The 21015-nt window shown below is 41.0% G+C and overlaps 1 protein-coding gene across 18 annotated transcripts in view; it reads left to right on the forward strand.

Annotated features, from left to right (window-relative positions):
• Window positions 1–21015, forward strand: part of LOC101708543 (uncharacterized) — a 77479-nt gene that overhangs the window by 29427 nt on the left and 27037 nt on the right. For 12 of the 18 annotated variants that reach the window (XR_015442912.1, XM_087190725.1, XM_087190720.1 and 9 more), the window contains 3 exons: window positions 520–605; window positions 14931–15042; window positions 19345–19488. Coding sequence is in view for 12 of the 18 variants with exons in the window: in XM_087190725.1 (XP_087046851.1) it covers window positions 520–605; window positions 14931–14963 (119 nt within the window). In the remaining 6 variants the exon portion in view is untranslated. Of the gene's footprint in view, window positions 1–508; window positions 606–14930; window positions 15043–19344; window positions 19489–21015 lie in introns of all 18 variants that reach the window. The other 6 variants (XR_015442911.1, XR_015442910.1, XR_015442909.1 and 3 more) reach the window with 2 other exon arrangements.

The following is a 21015-nucleotide window of genomic DNA, read 5'->3' on the forward strand; positions in this document are numbered from 1 at the left end:
AAAGCAAATGAGGGAGAGTGTGAGGGCTGGTCCTCGTGTGTAAGATCAATGAGAAGGTCCCATGCAACTCCGATCTAATAAAGAGGACTGGCTAACTCTAACCACATTACATACAGCAACACCCTCAACTCTTAGGCTAGCCAGGTGATGCAGGATGTTTTCATCTGCATTTTCCAGATAAGAAAATGAGGAGTGAAGCAGCGGAATGATTTTTCAGTGATGGATGATACTGTCCTCTGTGTGTATGTGTGTGTGTGTGCGTGCGTGTTGCTCTGGATGCGGGTCTGTGTGTGTAGATGGGAGATACAGATGAAGGTATCCTCGAATAAAACCAGAAAAATATGTCTGAGAAATGATCACACATAATTAGTCTTCTTTGCGCTTTACTCCTTTCCAAATAGTTCTATAGAGAACATGCACTATTTTACAGGTAGAGAAATAATTCAAAAGTAGAAGATAATGTGTTTTAGCTCCATGGGGCTTAACAGTAGAATTAATATTGCGTCAGATCTTTTTCAGAAAGAAGAGAAACAGTCAAGGCATGGATCTCACAGTCCAGATTGGAGCCAACAAACCTCTGCTGGTCAAATGAAGCCACAAAGCAGGTTAATTTCCTAAACTTAGAGTATAATTATGGGTTCCTTGTCCTGGCTCAATCATCTCTCCATTAATTTCCCTCAGGTTTGCTAAGAATGTTCTTCAGCTTTTCCAAATTCTGGCATTGCAGAGAAATAGTTTCTCTCTCTCTCTCTCTCTCTCTCTCTCTCTCTCTCTCTCTCTCACACACACACACACACACACACACACACACACACAGAGTCTATTCGTTCAATGATTCTCCCCCATGTCTGGATTCTGTATGCCAAGTTGGCTTGCTTTAAAGAATTCCCCTGTCTGACTTGACACCATTTAGTTTATTTATGTTGGAGAGCTCTTGTGGAAATACTGCAGCTGTGTTATATATGTATGTGTGTGGGAATAAAGCACAGCAACAGATCATTAGAAAGTGAATTCACTTATTAAATTTCTAGTCTTGGAAGTTGTTAAAAAATAAACCATTCCTGAGTACCCCCTGCTAGATCCAGAAAATGAGGCGAGGGCAAAATCCAATCCTCAGGGAGGGAGGAGACCCTCAACATATTTTAGACTCCAAATCTTAAAAGTGTCAGGAAGTAGTTTTTAAAGTCTAGATTCTGAGCCGGGGATTTAGCTCAGTGGTTTCACCACCTGCTGCACAAGTGCAAGGACCAGAGTTCAATCCCTAGTACCAAAAAACAAAAACAAAAACAAAAAAATTTAGGGGCCAGGGATTTGGTTCAGTGGTTCCACCACCTGCCTTGCAAGCACAAAGTCCCGAGTTCAATCCCCAGAACCAAAAAAAAAAAAAAAAAAAAAAATCTAGATTCTGACCTTCCTGCAGGAAATGAGCATTTATTTATTTCCTTTCTTAGAATAGCCTGATCTCTCCTCAACTCTTTTATGTGTTTGGTGTTTGTGTAGTTCTCAGTGCTAGACCTTGTACATCTATACCATGAATATTTTAAAAGGAAAAAGGCAATCCTCCTTGTATTAAAAATAGAAGAGATAGTAAAGTAATGGACTAAAGGATGAAAATGCTAATATTGTGCATTAACATACATAGATTTTATAAGGTTTGGAGAGCATTGAAATGTGCACTCCTTGTTTTTAATAGAAAATTTGAGGGTTGTAAAGTACATGATACATTACAAAACTTAAAAACCAAGGACAAAAGTCTAAGTAAATCATATCTTATTCATTAAAATGTTTTAGTTGCACTTTCTGGGATCTAAGATTGAACCAATTCTTCAGTGAAGGCATCCATCAGATTATGTAGTCAAATTAGATAGAATGTCAGTGGTGAAAAGAAAAAAATCATGATGAAAAAATAGTGTTCATTTACAAGCCAAGAAACATGAAAAAAAGATTAGAATAGAGAGTATTTAGAATCAGAATTCACTGAGGATGAGAGTGTTTATCGTTGTTTCTCTTTAAAATAGACAGGAGAGCTTAGCTGAAGATTCATGACAATACCCGTGTTTGAGTAAAACAAAGACAACAGATTTCAGTTGAGCAAGGCACTGTTTTCTAAATGGCCTATTTCTGATAAACCACAAAGACATGTGGCTGCCACATTCTTGACAGTGAATTCATACAAAAGGAAACAAAGCTCCATAGACATTTTTATTGAAGATGTTTTCATGTTGTGGTGCCAAGCTATAAAACAAGCAAAGAACTGATCTTAATTACAGCCTCTCTCAACAGAGAATTGGTCTGAGAAAAGTCCCATTGTAACTCTTTGCAAGAAGTGGGGTGATCTGTCACATGGACCATAAAGCAGGTTTTGGTGCTGGAACCAGGTCCAAGCTGAGGGAAACCTTAGACCTGATTCATAGAGATTAAGTTGGGTTAGCTTGTGGGCAGGCAGCAGAATGGTTCTAAATTCTGGGTACAGTGATGTGAGAGTTGGCCTAACACACAGTGCTCAGATTCATTTGGAGAAATCAATCAGCTTCGGTGAGCTGGTTTCCTCGTTCATAAATTCAGTGTTGTGACTATGTGAACTGTAAGGGCCCTTTTAACTGGAACATTCTGATTTTTTTCTCTTTGCTCAGGAATGCTGACATGGATGTTTTTCTCCAAACCACCCCCCCCTCCCGGAGTGGTACTGTAAAGCTTAATTTCTCATAAATGAAAAGTGAAAGTCTAACTGTGTAGAATAAAGGCTTGCAGCCTGCCATGGATCATTACTAACCTCTCTTGCATGAGGATGATGTTTCTCTATCCTATTAATTCAGGTGTGGCCACACGAACTTACTTTGTTTAAGGGACCTGTGTCACTTTTACGATGAACATTTTAGATTTGTCATGGCTCTTCTGGAACATAGAGGACTGAGTCCTGAAGTGACCCCTATTTAGAATAGTTAATGGCCATGTATTTCGAGCAAGACTTAAAACTTTGTTGTAAATCCCTCCAGTTTTTGAAATCATTTTTTACTATAGCCAAAGTTAAACCATTCTGATAGCTGTACCTACCCTGTAGGAATGGCCAATTATGAAAAGCCGTTCTGATTTCATCGCTGTAATTTGAACAGAAAATAAGAATTCCAGCATTTTTAAAGAAGTGTCGCCTTTCTCTCATCTTCATATAAGCACTATCACGTCCATATTTTTTAAAAAATTCTCTGCTAATGCTTGTTTAAGGTACCTTGGTGCAGGCATTGGACTTATGACCCTCGGGCAAGTTAGTTTCTCTTCAGTCTGTGATACCTTTCATTTTCCTCCAATGTGCACGGAGAAGACATTGCCTCTGCGCTTTTCTTGTACTTATCCCAGCAATGCTTCGAATGTCCACTAAATAACTGGCAAACACTGGAGATGGAAAAGTTAAACAGCAGTCTTGGTCTTTTGGCTTAGCTATAACTTTTCTTTCAGTAGCTCCAGAAAGAGAAGTCCAAGATCCTGTGATGAACACTATGTTAAAGAATGCATAGATTCTTATTCAGGGGCTGAGGAGGAGCACTTTAAACCTGAGCTTTGGCAGCGAGGAAGGGCTTTCTAGATAAAATGATGTCTAATCCGAGAGCTGAAGACCATGTAGTAACTAGGAGAGTTACTAGTCTCTTGTGTGTGTGTGTGTGTGTGTGTGTGTGTGTGTGTGTGTGTAGAAAGATGGGCCGGCATTAGGTGTGGAAGTATTAGATGGGCAAAGGATATCTCAGGCCCAGGGAATCTCAAGGGTGAAGGGCCAGTGGTGAGTCCAGGTGGCAGATATAAGGGGCATTGTCTGGGAAGGAAGGAGAAGTCAGGTCACTGTAGGAACTGCTAAGCCCCTTCAGGACTCCGGAATTTACCTAAAGAGTCGATGGGGAGTCACTGAAAGGTCTGAAGGAGATGCTTCCTGTGACCCTCATGCAGGCCTTACCGAATCTCCTGTCTTCCATTCTCTCACCCCGTCCTCTCAACAGCTTCTTCCTCCTCTAAGAGGCAGATTAAACCTATGGACCTTTGGAGACCTTTTCTGGCAGGTACATAGCTCCGTATAGATACAGATGTCTTCCTAAACGCATTCATTTGGTGTTTATTTATTTCCATGCCTTTCTTGGAACTTAAGACCTAAAAATCTTCAGGGCTGGCCCTTGACTCTGCATTTGTGCCCGCAGAGCTCTTGCTTTGTACCAGCCCTCTATCAAGGCAGCAGCAGGACTGGTGGAGTGAAGGCAGCAGCCTTGAGATAATCCCGTGAGTAAGGACATTTAGCCACTCATGCTGGGACACGGACCCCTCCTGATGGTCTGGGGCCTTTACAGCAGGGAACATTTGTTTTTGAGAAAACACAGAATGGTCCCGTGCAGAGGTGACACTTGGCAGGGAAACTCAGACTCTAGAACTCGCTACCACCCTGCCCCCTGGGTAGTCTCAGGCCAGCTAGGGCTTCATCTGTCTTCCCTAATTCCCTGGAGCAGCTGACATTTGTTTAGACTCCTGCTTTGACCCAGTCCAGGGAGGGTGTGCAGCAAGTGACATGCTTTGGAGGTGACAAGGCCTGAAGTCATGTTTAGCTGCGCCATTGCCTGGCTGTGTGTGGTATGCGGAATTCTAAAATGGCCCCATGACCCACACCTTGTATAAATAACTTCCTCCCTTGGAGTGTGAGTAGAGCCTATTGATGGGCATCCCTGTTATCACTAGGTAACTGATCAGTTCACGTCGCGTGAACTAATGGGAGGAATTATTCTGAGTGACTTGAGAGATCTAAAGATGCTACTGGCCTGGGAGCAAACCGTCATGTTGTTGCTGCCTGTGAGGGTCCCACAACCAAGACTCTCTGTGACCTCAAGCCCGGTTGACAGCTAGTGAGAAATTTCAGTGGTACCACTGCAAGCACATTAATTCTGCCAGGAGCCAAGGAGCTTGTAGAGATAACTGCAGACCTCACGGGCTCAGTGTAGCTTTGGTCAGTGCATTGATTTTGTCCCAGCGAGACCGACCAGAGCTTCCAGAGAACTCATGCCTGGATTCCAGTGCCACAAAGACTGTAATGGTGAAGCTCTGTTGTTTCAAAGGGCCAACATGGTAGTGACATGCTATGCAGCAAGAATGCAGTGATACAGAAATAACACACTGTGTGACTATGAGACTCTAGGGAATGCCTCTTCCTTCTCTGAACCTGTTTCCTCCTCTGTGAAGGAAGACTGATGACCAGATTCCTTCTCGAGCTGTTAGAATCCAGAGTGATAGCACATGCCTAGTTCCCTGCAGTTTGTTGACACTGAGTAAGTGCCATTCCCAAGCCCACAGCCCACCACCATCTGTGTGTGGCTATCCTGGAGCATTCTGTCCTGGCTGCCCCACGAGGTCTGGGGGCACAGGCATTTGGGTCGCCTCAGGTCTCTCTTGCTTAGCAGCCAGTCCCAAGGTCAGTGCTCTGATGAAAATTTCTATTGTAATGCATAACCATGAGCCGGCCAGAGTAAAATTGCTTTGGGAGCCTTTGTGTGATTAACATTTCAGCTGTTTATGGAGTCTTTGCCCTATCATTTCCTGTTTTAAAAAATTAATGTGCCATTTCCTTTATTATTAAAAAGCAAGATGGGGAAGTGCCGCTGGAGCACAGGAAATAGTTCTATGTGATCCAGATAAAAGTTCCGTAGTAGGGAGAATGTCTGAAAGCCTCCTTTTTCCCTGGGCTGCACTCAGAATGCCCACACCTTTCTGTATAGATGTCACTCACCCCTAGTTCTAACCTCTCAGCCTTCTGCCCTTCCCACACCTACATCTGAATGATATGAAAAAGTCTTGATCCCCAGGATTAACATTTTTTAACAATGTCAGTGGCATTGCACGTGAAAAGATTGGAAAGCCCATTGAATCTGAGATTTAGAGTCCAAAGGGACTTTACAGAGCATCTAGCTGAAGTCCCTCATTGTCCCTGTGAGAAAACTGAGATTGGAGCTCAAAGTCACTTCGAATTAGTGATCACATTTTCTCTGAAAGAAGCCAGAGCTTCCACCACTTTCCTTAAGTAATCTGTTGCTTTTAGTTCACATGTGTAGAAGTTTAAAATTGATCTTGAGATAGCAGGATGAAATGTCCTCCTAGGGATACACTTTAATGTAGATGTCATCCTGGTTATTGATGTCTGTCATGGTGCCCCCACTGTGCTTCCACAGGGAATAGAAAGCTTTCTAAAGCCAGATAGAAAGACACAACTCAATAAGAAAGATCTAGGTTAGATTTAAGGAGCAGAAGTATCTCAGTCGCAAGCACTAACTCATGCACTATTGAGAAATCATATACTTTAGGCATCATGGAGGAAACTATAGATTTACACATCTACCTGATGGATTTACACATTATCTACTTGGTCTATTACTCATTTTCCTCTATGCGCTGTTTCAACTGGGTTCCCTTCTTTTAAGAGGAAAAAAAGACTTCTGTCATTTTGCCTAATCAGCCCAAGGCTGTAGTGAGCTTCGACTTGGTGGAGTGTTTACTCTGTGTGAGCAGAACTGGTCACGTATCAGGCTGCAGTCTGCTATCCTTAGAAGCCCTACTTGCAAGATTGGTTCTTGGCTGGCTTTGGGGGACTTGAAGGACAAACAATTCCCTGGACTGATTTAATGGCCCCTCCCTGATAAGAATGCCTCATGGTGCCTAGACTGTACCACAATGTCAGAATCCCAGTTTCTTTCTGGGATTTTGGAATTTGAGAACGTGAGGCAGTGGATTGTTCAGTGAGCGTCTTCCAAGAAAACCTGGTGCACTGAGTCTCTGATGAGCTTCCCTGGTGGACAGCATTTCACAGGTGTTGTCATAACTGCTGCTGAGGGGATCAAGCAGGTTTTGTTGAACCTACAATCCTAGGTTCCTCTGAAGCTTGCATCTAGGTTCCTACAGACTTTATCTCATGCCCATTTTCCCTTTGGTGATTTTTTTGCTTTTTATCATTATACTGTAATAAATCTTACCTATAAGCTGAGTCATGTCTACCCTCCTAGAATATCAACAATTGTGCAACTGGTTTGAGTCTTCTCTTCCTTAGGGGAAACATTATTCTGGAATGTCCTCCATAGTGCCGCCAAATCAGCAGGGTCTTATTTAGGAAGCTCAAGTTCAAGAGCCAACAGGAAAAAGGACCACTGTAAAATATTCAAATAAAGTGTCATACTTCTTTACACCCATCATTTCCCCCTGTTTTTCCCATCTACCTCTCCCCAGATGCCTTGCGCTTTCTCTTTTAATTTTCTACTTTCATTCCTCCTTTGTACTCTCTATCCTTTCTAGTCCTGATTTGTCCTTTCCTACTTCTTGGATTATGAACTTCATGACAGCAGAGACCACATAAAGATCAGATTAGCATGAAAAAAAGACGTAGTTTATGGAGACTCCATTTTATGCTCAGAAACTTCCTGTTCTAATTAAAGGAAGATCAATGATATTTTTCTTCATAATGTGAATCTAATAAATGGATATTTATTAGATTCTTACAGAGTGTCTTACAGAGTTACAGAGAGGATGAAGCAGCTCGGTTTTATGCAAGATTTTCAAAAATTTGAGCTATATGGAAATCTTGAAGCATTATTTTCATGGAGCTCTGTACACATGGTTGTGTGAGAAGTGTATGCTCTTGAGATGTGGACATATACTCTCTCTATTCAGAAAATGAAGAGAGAATGTAAAGATTCTTAACAAAGAAGTGCCACAGGTAGCATTAGCCTGGAGAAAAAGAAAATTCAAAGAATGTGGTGAGATTGTCCTCAGGTATGGAAGGAGAGCCTAGAAGGAGCAATAGAATAATTCTATGTAACTTCAGAGCATAGAGTCAGGACTGGTAGGGAGAAACGGGGAAGAAAAAGAGGAAACGCCTGGCCGAGACAGCTGCCCACTGCCAGTCTCCTGTGTTGTACACAAACTGATGAAGGAGCTTCTTTTGTGAACCACCCCACACTTTTTGCATAGTACTCACTTTATTATTATTTATGGATTCTTCTTGGTTAATTAAAGTGGTTAATTCTTCTATTGAGATAAATTTTGCAGATTTGTCATTTCAGTTATTTTTGTAACACACATTATGATAAAATCATAACTATAAAAACATATTTTTCTGTAAGCCAAAAGCTACGTGAGCCAATGGAAGGTCTTAAGCCAAATGAAAGGCAAATGTTAAAACAAAACTGTGGTTCAGAGACTGTGAACCCTTGGGCCATATGGCATCACACAATGGAGATCTCGAAGAGCAGGACAGCTCCCTCTTGTGAGGCAGAGTACCTCCTTGTATCTCCTCATGGGAGGCCACAAGGCCCTTTTACTCCACCCAGGAAGGTGCTCATCAGTTCCCATGGTCCACCAGGCAACGGACGAGAACCAGGGTTCATAGAATCTGGGACATACCGAAGTCCTACCTTTTCCATTCTCTCTGCCCTGGCCTTGCTCCTCCCAAATAAAGAATCACCACCTAATTCTTTCACCATGTTCTATTTTCTAGGGATCAAGTTAAGACATCTCTTTCTCTCATATGCAAATCTGGCCTGCAGAAGTTGTAACTTTGTATTCATCGCCACAGTGGACTGGAGCAGACATGGATAACTGACCTGAGAGATATCAGTTTCTTTCTTGCTAGAATTTGAAACTTCAACATAGGCACGGTGTGTTGGCTTGCACTGTCACACACTGGATGGCCACTAGAGAGGAGGAATGAATAATTTGTTCCAGGGTCTGAGCACAAAGCAGGTTGCAACTAAATATTCAGTGAAGTGTAAGAGGCAAGCTAAAATAGAGGAGCTCGTATTATAAACATCACAACTGATCTAGTCAGCGGGAGCGAATGGCTTTATTAATTGAGGCTGCAGGCAGATGTAGAAACTTAGCATTGTGTTGACATCTTAAGTTTACTGTACAGTTTGAGTCTAGAGTGTTCCAAGGGGCCCTGTGTTAAAGGCTTGTTTGGGAAAACTTTCGTGTGGGAAAACTTTTTGTTTGGGAAAACTTCATGGATGAGAGTGAGGCCCTTGCGAGTGTGCCCCTGAAGGAGATATTGAGACTTCAGTCCTTCCTCTGTCTTATCTCTCTTCCTCCTGGGCACTGTGAGGGGAATAGGTTTCCTCCCCTGCACACTCTGTCCATGATGTAATTAACACATGGGCACAGGTCTAATGCAGCATGGCCAAGTGACCAAGGACTGAAGCCTGTAAAATCATGAGCCAAAATAAACCTCCTCCTTTTAAGTTGACTGATCTCAGGTGTTTCGTCACTGAGATGGAGAGCTGATTGACACATGTCCCTCAGGTATGTCATATAATGTGCATTACTTAATGAGCAAGTTAACCCATATTCAGTAAAGCCATGCTTGAAAACAGCTTGATAGTCAGCTTAAAGCCTTCACAGGTCTTATGTTCTCTTTTGGAAGCCCACATCATTGCATTAATTAAATACATTGCATTTCATTAATCATCTTAATAAGGGAAGTGGAATATTTCTACATATATCACTGGTTTAAGATTTGTCTTTGAATAGTTAACAAAGCAATATTTTCCTATTTTAGAGCAAATTCATTTTTTGTTGCTTTTTTTCTTTTCTTTTTTTGCTACGTTTTAAAATTTTGTAGGTCCTAGCCATTGTGCTTTTGGTGTCTAGTGGAAGAAATAAATTTATTTGTGTCTTAATCTTTACAAAATTTAGTCATTCTACAATTACATTTTTCTTAGCAGCAGCAAAACATAATTAAGAAGTTGTATAGTACTCAAATGGCTGCAATATGTGTTTTCAAGAAGAGAAAAATGATAGCCACTTTTTCCACAATCATGAATAGGATTTCTGCACTTAAAACTCTGCTGTTGATAGCCTCTGAAATGAAAAATAATGTCTTATTTTAAAGAGCACTTTATTTTAAAAAGGCAACTAGACAAACCACATTTCATAATTAGCTGACTAACATAACCACCAGGGTGTCTCATTCCAACAAAAACTGTGTCCAAAGTACAGTGTATAATCAGATACTACAGTTCTGGCTGCTTATGTACTTCCTATATTTCTGACACAAAATAAATGACTTCAGTGATAGTGAAATAAGAATACAATTACTAGATGTATTAACAAATATTGTATTTCTTGCTAGCAATAGTTTAAAATACTGCATTTGCGAACATTTCTGCTCTTCACAAGTTAGGTTTCATCCAAACCTGGGCTCATCAGGGCTCAGAACGATGTACTCACCTCATCCAGCAAATGACACGAGACAAATCTCAGCATCTGTGGGGCTTGCGGTAGGGTCTAGTATTCAGGGCTTTCTCTCCTCTTACACCTGCTGTAACCTTTGTGTTTCATTTAGTTAATGAATGGACATATTTTCCAATTGCTCGTATTATTTTCCAATTGCTTCCTAGCTGATCTATCAGCTTGTGTCTCAGTTGGAAAAGGAGCTCCAGGGAGCAGATGCGTGGTTGTTGGGAGTGTTCCTGTGTGCACCAACAGTCATCTGTCTTGTGATTAGTAAGTTCTTTCAGGCCTGCTGATCTATATTCAGTAGGCTGAATCAGTACTTGTTGATCTGACTCCAGTTAATTTCCCTCTTTTTTACAACTCATCCATCCATCCATCCATCCATCCGTGAATAAATACTGATTGAATTCTGACGGCTTTCTCACAGAGCAAAAAATATCTATCTAATTCAGTTTCAAGAGGCTGATTGAATAAATACAACTTTAAAATCTGTAATTTTTGGATAGACATTAAAAATTAATAGTCTGTATCAGTCAATGTAAGGTGATAAAAGATAAAATAAGTATTTTCACATACATATTGCATGATTTTTATAAAATTTAACAGTATTTATCCAAAGGCTTGCAACTTTTCCCAAAAGGCAACTTGCAATATGGTTAGGAGTCTATGCCTGACTTCAAATCTCAACTTCTTTTCATACTCATTGTGTGAGTTTAAGAAGTTAATCTCAGTGCCTGTTTTCTCATCTGTAAAATAAAGATGATACTATTTACACTTTATAAAGATAAAATAAGCCAATATTATTAAAGTTAGGAACAGTATATTCCAAGGCCACCGAGATAGCTCAGCTGGGAGAGCATCAGACTGAAGATCTAAAGAACAGTATATTCCACATAGCATGTACTATCTAGGCTTGCAAAATAGCTTTTTTTTTTTTTTTTTTTGGTACCAGGGATCAAACTCGGGTCCTTGCGCTTGCGCAGCAGGCGGCAAAACCACTGAGCTAAATCCCCAGCCCCTCAAAATAGCTTTTGATGCAATATTTCAGCTCATAGAAATTTAAGAAAATAATTAGATAAGAAAGGAAGAATTTGAGAGCAAACAGGAAAAATTAAATACACTTAAGATAGAAAACAAGATAAAAATGGTTAAGTTCATTCTGGTATATCTATGTTACGGAGTATTACACAACAATTAAAGTTAGATTTTTTTAGAGAATATCCAAATGAAAAAATTCTCAGCTATAGTATTTTAAAGGCAGTTATCTGTATGTCTACATGCATGATAATCTCAGTATTGTTAGAAGACATACAAAAGAAATGTCCAAACACAAATAGTGATTATTTCTGAGTACTGGGAATGATTATTTTATTCTTTACATAGTTTCAAAATTTGTCATAGACATGCACTTTATTGTTACATTTAGAAAAAATAAGAAAATATATAAATTGAGCAAGAAAGTACAGAGAAAGGAAAAGTGCTGATCAATGAGTTATATTCCTTAATTCTTTTTCAGAGCTGCTGGGTAAATATATGAAATGGAAAGCTCACATACCTTCAAAGCGGCAACTTTTAGTTCAAGAAAATGTTCTAGGATCTATTTAGTTATTGTCCTTTAATAAGCAACACTAAGTTCTCTGAGTGTGCGTGTGTCGTGCTTGTGCATATGTGTATACTTTTTGTCTTTAAAAGAAGCTTAAATGAATCTTACTGTAGGAGGTAATGAGGCAAAAGCTGATGAGTTTTGGATAAACTCTGCACACACACAAGTCAGTCCACCAGAAGGAACCAAAGCCAAGCTTCAGGTACAGAACAGAAGTGCAGAATCCACTCCAGGCTGATGATCCTCGGAGTGGGGGAAGTAACCTGCCAAGGCTAAACATTTCTACAAATCTGACAACTGGTGCTACGGAAGCCCATCTGTTTCATGGTGTCTCAGATGGGTGTGAGTCTCCTTGCAGGCATCTGCGGGCCACTTTCTTCACCCAAGAAACTCTTTCCTGGATGTATGAAGTATGAGCTCAAATCCCCAAGTTTCTTAGTGACAGTGTACCTTCAAGCATTTTGAAATTTTTTTTCCATTCATTTCTCAGCTTAGAGGAAAATGAAATATGCTCTTTTGGTGGGTGTTCAAGGAATATTTACTGCCTAAGCAATTCCTACAAAAATTTTCTTAAAGAAATAGGAAGACAGATGTTCTGAACCCTTGTAAACCTACCCACTGAATTAAAGAATGCATAGACACAGCTTGGTAGCTAACATAATAATTACTGATTGTAATGGCTGAGGCGTATTTCTTTTTCATTTTTATAGTAGCTTTGTGCCTGCAGTCCAGAGACTCCAGAGAACTGGATAGGTAAATGTTAAGTTTAAGGACATATCCTTTATATAGGAGAGAGACATGTGATACATGCTTAACCACTTTTTAAATGAAAATGATAATTGTAATTCATTTGAAAGGAAGTGATCTTAATTTATGACCTTTAAAAGAAACTGTCTTTATTATACTGCAGAGTATTCTAAGTGTGTATCAGAGCTAATATTTTATGCATACATTTTTCAGTTGAAAGCATTTGCCATAACTCAGCTTTAACAAACTCTGAGCTATACCTCAGAGCATGACACATATCTGTTGTCCAGCTATAAATCTGCAGTTGTTATTATACTTTTATGAATCTGATTCATGCAGAAAGCATTATCCCTGCAACTTTAATTAAGAAGCCAGGAATTTCCCCATTTGAATTCCTAACATTCTGTACACTTTATTGCATCTTTCCCTGTGAGCCCCAAACGAGATATTTGGATTACAGGTCCTTAGAAGAATAAAATTGGTAAGCTCTAAATCAGGAATGGGTAAGTGGATTTGATCCAGCTTTAGAGCTGACTTTGATGGTTCAAATTGCATCGAGTCTCTTAGGATTGGATCCGTCATTAATATCTAACTTTTCAAAGCTGTAATTTTAGGTATTTGTTGGTATCAGGATATTAAGATGCAGAATTTGTTGTTCAGTTTCATATTTCTGGAAAGCACTCCAGTCTCTTACCGATATTCCATTACAGCCAAGATTTTGTTTGACTCAGGACTAATAAAACAAAATCAGGTATGAGGCATAAAGAATACTATGTATAGCATGTTATGTTAGATGCTGTTATTTTTAATACGATGAGGTAGTGGATATATATGGATTTGTGGAAGTGATTTATACAAATAATGGAAATTGTACATTTTTATACTATTATATGTTTAGATTGGTTTCATCTTTAAACATCTTGCATCTCTCCCCTCAGTCTTGATTTTGTGTTCCAATGCTACAAATGCAAATACCATAATAGTAACAGTACTAACTCTTAAATATCAGCCCTGGCCTAAGGGGTTTGTACAGGTTAGCCCTTTGAATGTTCATGGCAAACTAGTGAGGTGTTTATTCTGATTATCCCCATTTTACCCATAAGAGAACAAGACAATGACAGAATTAAATGTCTTTCCCAAGATCACAGAGTCAGTAAATGGCAGAGCTACAAATATGTGCTCAGGCATATCTGTCCCTAGGATTCACGACTGTATGCACCATGCTATGCTGATGAACTAATGTAACTGTCAGTGCATGTATATTGAGTGCCTCTGAATAGCACTGATCTGTCTTATCAGGAAGGAGAAAATGTTTGAACTGTGTCCTTGACCCAGGGGCATTTGCAATCTGGTCACAGCACACAAAATACACACAGGAAAAATTTAGGAAGGAGTAACTGCCCCCTTAGCAACTGTGAATGGGTGACGGCTTTGTGTCAGCTTCCCTGCTATCAACTAAAGCCATGTTTGTATCTCTGTTTCACAAGAGAGGAAACTGGAGGAAAATAGCATAGGTCCCATAGCTGGTAAGTAGCAGAGTTGGGATTCGAACCTGGGGACTCATTCTACCCTCACTCTGAACCACTGTCTGATCCTGGATATGTGAACGCATCTGAAGATGTACACAGCACATAGCAGAACAGTGGTGTAAGAGCTTAGCAAGGGTAAGAGAATGGAGAATCCTGTTAGCTGATTACTTAGCTAATTAGCTGATTCAATGTTTCTTGGTTATTTTTACTATCTCCAGCTATACTGGAGTGATTGTGGCCTTCTGAACTTTGTGTGCACACCAGTGTTTTCAGACCTCCACACAGGGCCTGCCAAGAATGTCCTCATGCTCTGCCTCCCCCAGCACCATGCCACCCGCCAACTTTGCCACCTCCACTTCCCCTACCCTTGTGTGTCTAGTTTCCACTCCCATTCAGGGCTCTGCTTGAATCCCCAAACCCCTGGAATGCCTTGCTCCCCTCCAATGTAGGCCAAGATTTACCTGTGTCATCCCACCTGTCACATCCCATGGCACACTGTGCCATGATTCCAGCTTTCCTTGTCCACCCCCCCCAAACCTCTTTCCTTTCCAACAACTCCTTAGCCTGCTCCAACGGTAATCTGAGCTTCCTGAACACTGGAACTGAGTTTTACTTCCCCTGTTGAACTGCAAGCTTCCAACACCATGTCTGACACCAAACAAAGGGTTTTAAATATTTTTTGAATGAATGGTAGATCTGAGTTGGATGCTGTATCTACAGAGCACATTATGTACTAAGTGTGGGCTAAACATTAATTTCCTAATATCCTTGAACTCAGACACTAATCCCTTAATATCATTTTCATTTTACAGACAAGGAAACTGAGGCTCAAGGACATTACCTAACATCTGCAAGGCCACAAATTGAGAAAACTGGAAATCAGGTCTATCCTGTGCTACATAAGAATAAGTAGTTGCAATACAGGTAATAAAAGGCACCATGTAGTTCTAATAAGGTGGGTGGATGAAATAAAGTGGGCAGAAATCATTTTCTCATGGTTACATCAGGAGATCAGCAGGATCTTTTTTTTTTTTTTTCGTACCAGGGATCGAACTCAGGTCCTTGCACTTTCAAGGCAGGTGGCAGAACCACTGAGCTAAATCCCCAGCCCTAGCAGGATCTTTACAGGGAGGTGACTTTGAAGGATGAATCTGAGTTGGTTTGGGTGAGAACGAAGAGGAATGAGCAGGTACAAAGGTGACCAGCTGGGAGATATCCTGCTCTCTTCCTCCAAGGAGTGGCAAGCAGTCTTCTACAACTCGAATACAGGGTGCAAGGGAGAGGCGGACAAGGGAGCTGCAATGGAGTAGAAGGGGTGAAGTAATCCAGGGCAAGGAAGGGACCAGCAGGATTGGAGGAATGATGAAAAGATGTCCCTACTGTAATTCTAACAAGGGCAGTATGTGTGTGCCTGGAAACAGTGGTGTTGTCCAGCCTTGGAAGGGATGCTAAGTTTACCTTGAAGTCAGTGGGAAATCAGTTGGCAAATAAAGGGAAATAATTTCCTCTCCAAGTCACGTGAAAAGCAAGGGTCCAGGGCTTTTCGTTTTGCTAACAACTCTTCAAGCGACGTGCCACCGACAGCTGAGACCTGAATGTTTGGGACAGTTGTGACATCCACTGGACACCTCTTCTTTTTTCTCATTCTCTTTCTGTATACTAATTTCTTTGTCCATTGTTATCATATTTAATTTTGTTATTTATGTACTATACAATCTCTCTCTCTCTCTCTCTCTCTCTCTCTCTCTCTCTCTCTCTCTGTCTCTCTCTCTCCTTATTTTGTTTAATCCTTACACTGACAAGAATTTTATTAGAGAATAGAAGATTGAAGTGACAGGTCCAGCCCATAGCTAGTAAATAACAGCCCATGTTCAACTCATTGCATATGACAGCAAAGTCTGATTTTAACCAATATTATAGAGAGTAAAAAAAAAATAGCTACCAAACACTAAGGCCTCCCTAAAGTCAAACAGCAGACAACACGTAGCAAATGAGACAAGATATTTTCTCTGTTTAATCTTTTAGTCCATTAATTATGAAAGCATAAAGATTTGTCTAAAATTCACTTGATGTATTTTCTGCAGCAGTTTCTTTCCTCTGTTTTTCTTGACCTCATTTTCTAATTCCATGTCAAGAAAGCCTGGGATATTTTGATTATTCACCCAGATATTAGAAATTCTTTTTGACAATCTTGTATTTCTCCTGCAAGTCCACGGTGAAAGTCTAAAAGAACAAGTTCATGAAAGAGCTTGCAAAATAAATGCACAGTGCTTGTTGCATTCAGTCCCCTTTTAATGAGAAATGGACCAGCTATTACCCTATTATGCCTATTCCTGCAAGCCATCTTAAGCTGCTTGGGGTAATGCATCTCTACATTACATCAGCTTCTTTGTCCACGGATGCTATTTTTTTTAGAGTTTTATGAACAGCAAATGGCTCCTTAGGAGAACATTGTAATCACTCAATCTGGATTTTCCAGCAGTCTTGGTATAAGGGCTGATAAGATACCCATAGGGCAATGCCAATTTGAACAGGATGATTACCTCCAGATTTCACAGCTTTGGGACATCGTGAGTGCCTGGATCAAGGTCTGGTGTGTTCCAGTTGATGTGCTAGGATGTACAAACTCTCAAACTTACATTAGGAGGAAGGCTGGGAATGAAAGGGCACATTACTCATTCATTTAATGGGTCAACACATAGAGAATGTCACTCTGTATCTGACATGCTATAGATGTGGAGGATACAAAGTCCTCACCCTTGAGGCATGTACCTCTTCTGAGAGAAGAAAGGCAGTGAGCAAATAAATACATTCTATCAGGAATAAGAAAGTGGGGTAAGGGGATAAGGCTGGACACAGATGAGACTTACCATTATAGATAGATAGATAGATAGATAGATAGATAGATAGATAGACAGACAGACAGACAGACAGAGATTGAGTGCGACAGGGGCCCTTTAAGGTTGTATTTCAGCAGAGACTCTGAGGAAATGATGGAACCTGACAGGTGTCTTTCGGGGCAAGAGTGTTTCCGCAATCATGGCAAAACCTCTGAAGGAGGAGTGTGTGGAGGATCAGCCTGGATGCCCTGGGGCTGGAGCACAGTGCATGAGGGGGGATGATAGGAGACCACCATTAGGAAGATGCAGATGAGAGACAGGGAATGTCAGTGGGAGGACCATAAGCTTCATGAAATCCTTGGGAAAGAATTAGATTTTTTATGTAGCGGAGACTGGAAGTCACTGCAAGGATGTACAAACTTCCAGAAGAGGAGTGACATGATCTGACTTACATTTTAAAAGAGATTCTTCTGTCTGCTCAGTGTAGAATAGATGGAGGGGGAAATGTAGAAGTGGAGAAGCCATAGGTAGGAGGCTCTGTCCCTCCAGGCAAGACATGCTGCTGCTTGGACCAGGGTGGAGGAGGTAGAGATGGTGAGTGGTGGCCAAACTGGATATTTAAAGAAAGAGCTGACAGAATTTGCTAATTGGTTGGATGTATGAAAGAGAAATCAAGATTTGTTAACCCTACACCTGTGTGCATGAAAAAAGTGGTCTCTAGTGAGATAGGAAAGATTTCAGGAGAAACAGAATGATGAACCGGAAGCATCATGTCCATTTTGTGTGTGCTGTGTGTGACGTGCCTGGTGGACATGTGTGTAGAGTTATAGAGGACACAGCTAGGTAGTGAGTCTGCAGGTCAGGGACAAGGTCTGGGCTGAAGATGTAAATCTGGGATTCATGAGTCCATAGGTGATCCATGGGTTTAGACACAACCATGGAGCTCAGAGTTGGTAGGGAGATAAGGTCCTGATTGGGCTGTTTTGAGGGATCAGTTACACCATCAACTTGTTGTCTAACATCCCACACAGTTTTTTTCCATCCTGACCTTTGGAGAGCCCCGTGTTTCTGTGCTTTTCCTAAAACAAATCCTGTTTCTGAGGTTGTAAGAGCCCTGGAAGAAGAGCAAAGGGTACAGCATATTTTGTTCAGTAACAGAGCAATTCTGAGCAGCCCTCCTGTGGTACGTGTTGGAAAATAAATCAGGATGGTCCAACCACATGGTGCATTTAAAATTCCTGTCCCTAGGGCCGGGATGTAGCTCAGTGGTTCCGCCCGCCTGCCTTGCAAGTGCACGGACCTGAGTTTGATCTCTGGTACAAAACAAACAAACAAACAAAAAATTCCCGTTCCTCCCAAATATCTGCCCATCTCACAGATGTGTTTAAGGATTCTTCTTGGTGGTCGTGGTAGCAGCTGATCAAGGTCCCAGAGCCACCTTATCTTTTAGTGTATGACTGCATCCTAAATACATATTTAGTAAAGCAGAAAAGGACAGCTGGATACATCTCACAATAGGAGTATACACTACTACCTCACACGAGAGGAGGCAAGTGAGGGAATCGCATGGCAAACCACCCACTGAAAGTAAATGGTGGCTATGTGCATATCCCCTTGTAACTGTTATACATGACAAAAAGATGTTGCAGTAATTGTAAAAGGGAGTATATGAACTATTTCTATGCCAAGCCCCCAAATATAATCTACTGTGATACAAATGAGGTTCAGAATGTTTGATTCAGTAGGACAAAATGGAGATCTCTCCACTGGGCTGGAGCAGGTCCATGCTGCACAAAGAGCTGCTAGAGGTGGAGAAGGTCCAGCCAGGCGAGTGTATAAAGTGCACGGTGTCAAACAATGGCAGATACCTTTGCAATTGTGATGGACAGCAGCTGTGTGAGGGAGGCTACTGCATGCACCTGGCCTGGGAGAGAAAGCACTGGGAACACAGAACTCGCAGAAGTAAAAGCAAGAGCTAAGCAATTCTTCATGGAATTAACTGCCCAAAGCTGGGCCGGGCCCAGGGCACACCATAGTGCACGGGAATTCGGGACCATCGGAACAGGGCCGCAAGGACTCATTGACTTTGCATTTACTTGGAAACTTAGGTTTAGAATTCTTGTTTTATTTCCTCTATCAGTAAGAGTTGCAGCAGGAAGTAGATGGTACTGTCAAATTGGATAATTTTAGAGAGTTTAAGAAAGGGATTATTATTACCAGGGTGTTGGCCACATGAAGAGAAACCTCAAGGATGCTATAGTATCCTGGTGCTTGAAACAGTGGGGAGCTCTTACCATCCCCACACCTTAAGTGATTCAGAAGGAGCTATAAACATCTGGGGACAGAGTGTGTGGAGAAGATAATCTTGTATGAACTCCAATTGTAGGCTGAGAGAGGCTGCTGGGCCATGGTGACCTAACATGGTCGGAGCTGGGGGAACATATTTGCGATTGCATCTCACCATCCCTCCAACCTCCTGCTGTCGCTTTCCATTGACAAACACAACAGGAAGCCAAGAACAAGGAAGCAGGTGAGTTATTCATGCACACCACCTCAACAGAGAGCAGGGTGGGATGGTGGAGAGCAGGATGCAGGAACAAAGAAACCTTTTCTGCCTGCCTCCTGATCAGAATGCACACAGGTGAAGGGATCAAAGTGGATTTATTTGGTCTATCTTTTCATATCAGAGTCCCATAACTGCTACATTTCTTTAATGCATTTTGAAGGTTAATTCCCTAATAACAAATAGTCATAGTGTGTTGAAATTTTTGCATGTTAAAGGCATTAGTTTTTTTTAGTTTAAAAGTAACTTTATTATCAAACACACACACATACAGAAATTAAAACCATTCAAAGAAAACTATGCAAGGGAAAAAAAACTACAATAATAGTCAAATACAGTAGAACTCAACAAAACAAAACTGAAAAGCACTTAAACATTTTTCCATATAACTTAAAAAAGCATCTCAAACACCAACAAGACACCAGAGGATGTGATTTATTTCAGAAAGATCCCCAAAACCAACATTGAACAAATAGTGGTCTGGAAAAAAACTCCAGTTAGTTAGCAGACTCCACATAAGCCAAGCTTCTCCCTAATTTAAATTTCGATACAGTCATATGACAAGCGATGGAAACACAATCTGAGAAATATGTTATTAGGCAATTTCATCTGTATGTATCCTTCACTACACTTTCAGTTTCTCACACTAGAGAAACTCTTCAGTATTTACACATGTGTGTCCTATTTATTTCATTTAAAAAGGTGGCCTCAATATGCATCCATTTAGCTATAAATGACTCTAGTTTCTCGTTCTTTATGGCTGAGTAGTACTCCATTTTATAAAAAAGCCACATCTTCTTTATCCAGTCTCCAGTAGAAGGGCACTTGGGTTGTTTCCAAGCTTTAGCTATTAAGCATCAGTTTTTTTAAACATTTAAAGAACATACAAGCTTAAGACTGTTTTAGTGTTTGTGCATATGCATTATTTTTTACATATCCGAGAACTTCTTCCTCTGCTAAGCACAAGGACAGAGCCGAGTCTCAGCCTCAGAGAAACTGGCTCTCTCGCCATGTTTCTGAGATGAACAGATGCAGGAGGGAACCAAGCAGGAATCATTGTTAGGTCAGAGAGCAACGACAGGGCCTTGATCAAAACACCACACATCAGAATTGGAACAAAGACCCAAGGGAGGCTAGGTTTGGGACTGTTTAAATGCTCCACAGTGAGGAAACAATTAGTTGTGGAACTCGGAGGGTACAGCTGGGTTTTCACCAGGATGCCAAGTTACCCCAGGCAGAGGTGAGAGAACGCAGACATAGGGAGCAAGGCAAGGAGCTGCAGAGGCATCGACCGACCACAATTTTCACAAGGACTGCTACTTCTAGCTCTTTGCTGTCCTGTATTATGGTGCTTTCTTGGAAAGAAAGGAACCAGCTTCTTCTTAATGATATTATTTCTTACTAGTATATTTGACCAGGGGCCGGGCTCAGTGGTTCCGGCGCCTGCCTCGCAAGCTGAAGGTCCCGAGTTCAATCTCCGGTACCAAAAAAAGA

This window comes from Heterocephalus glaber, unplaced genomic scaffold (assembly GCF_053883595.1).
Source record: "Heterocephalus glaber isolate CG9 unplaced genomic scaffold, H.glaber_assembly_v1.0 deba00001555, whole genome shotgun sequence".
Taxonomy (NCBI): Eukaryota; Metazoa; Chordata; class Mammalia; order Rodentia; family Bathyergidae; genus Heterocephalus; species Heterocephalus glaber.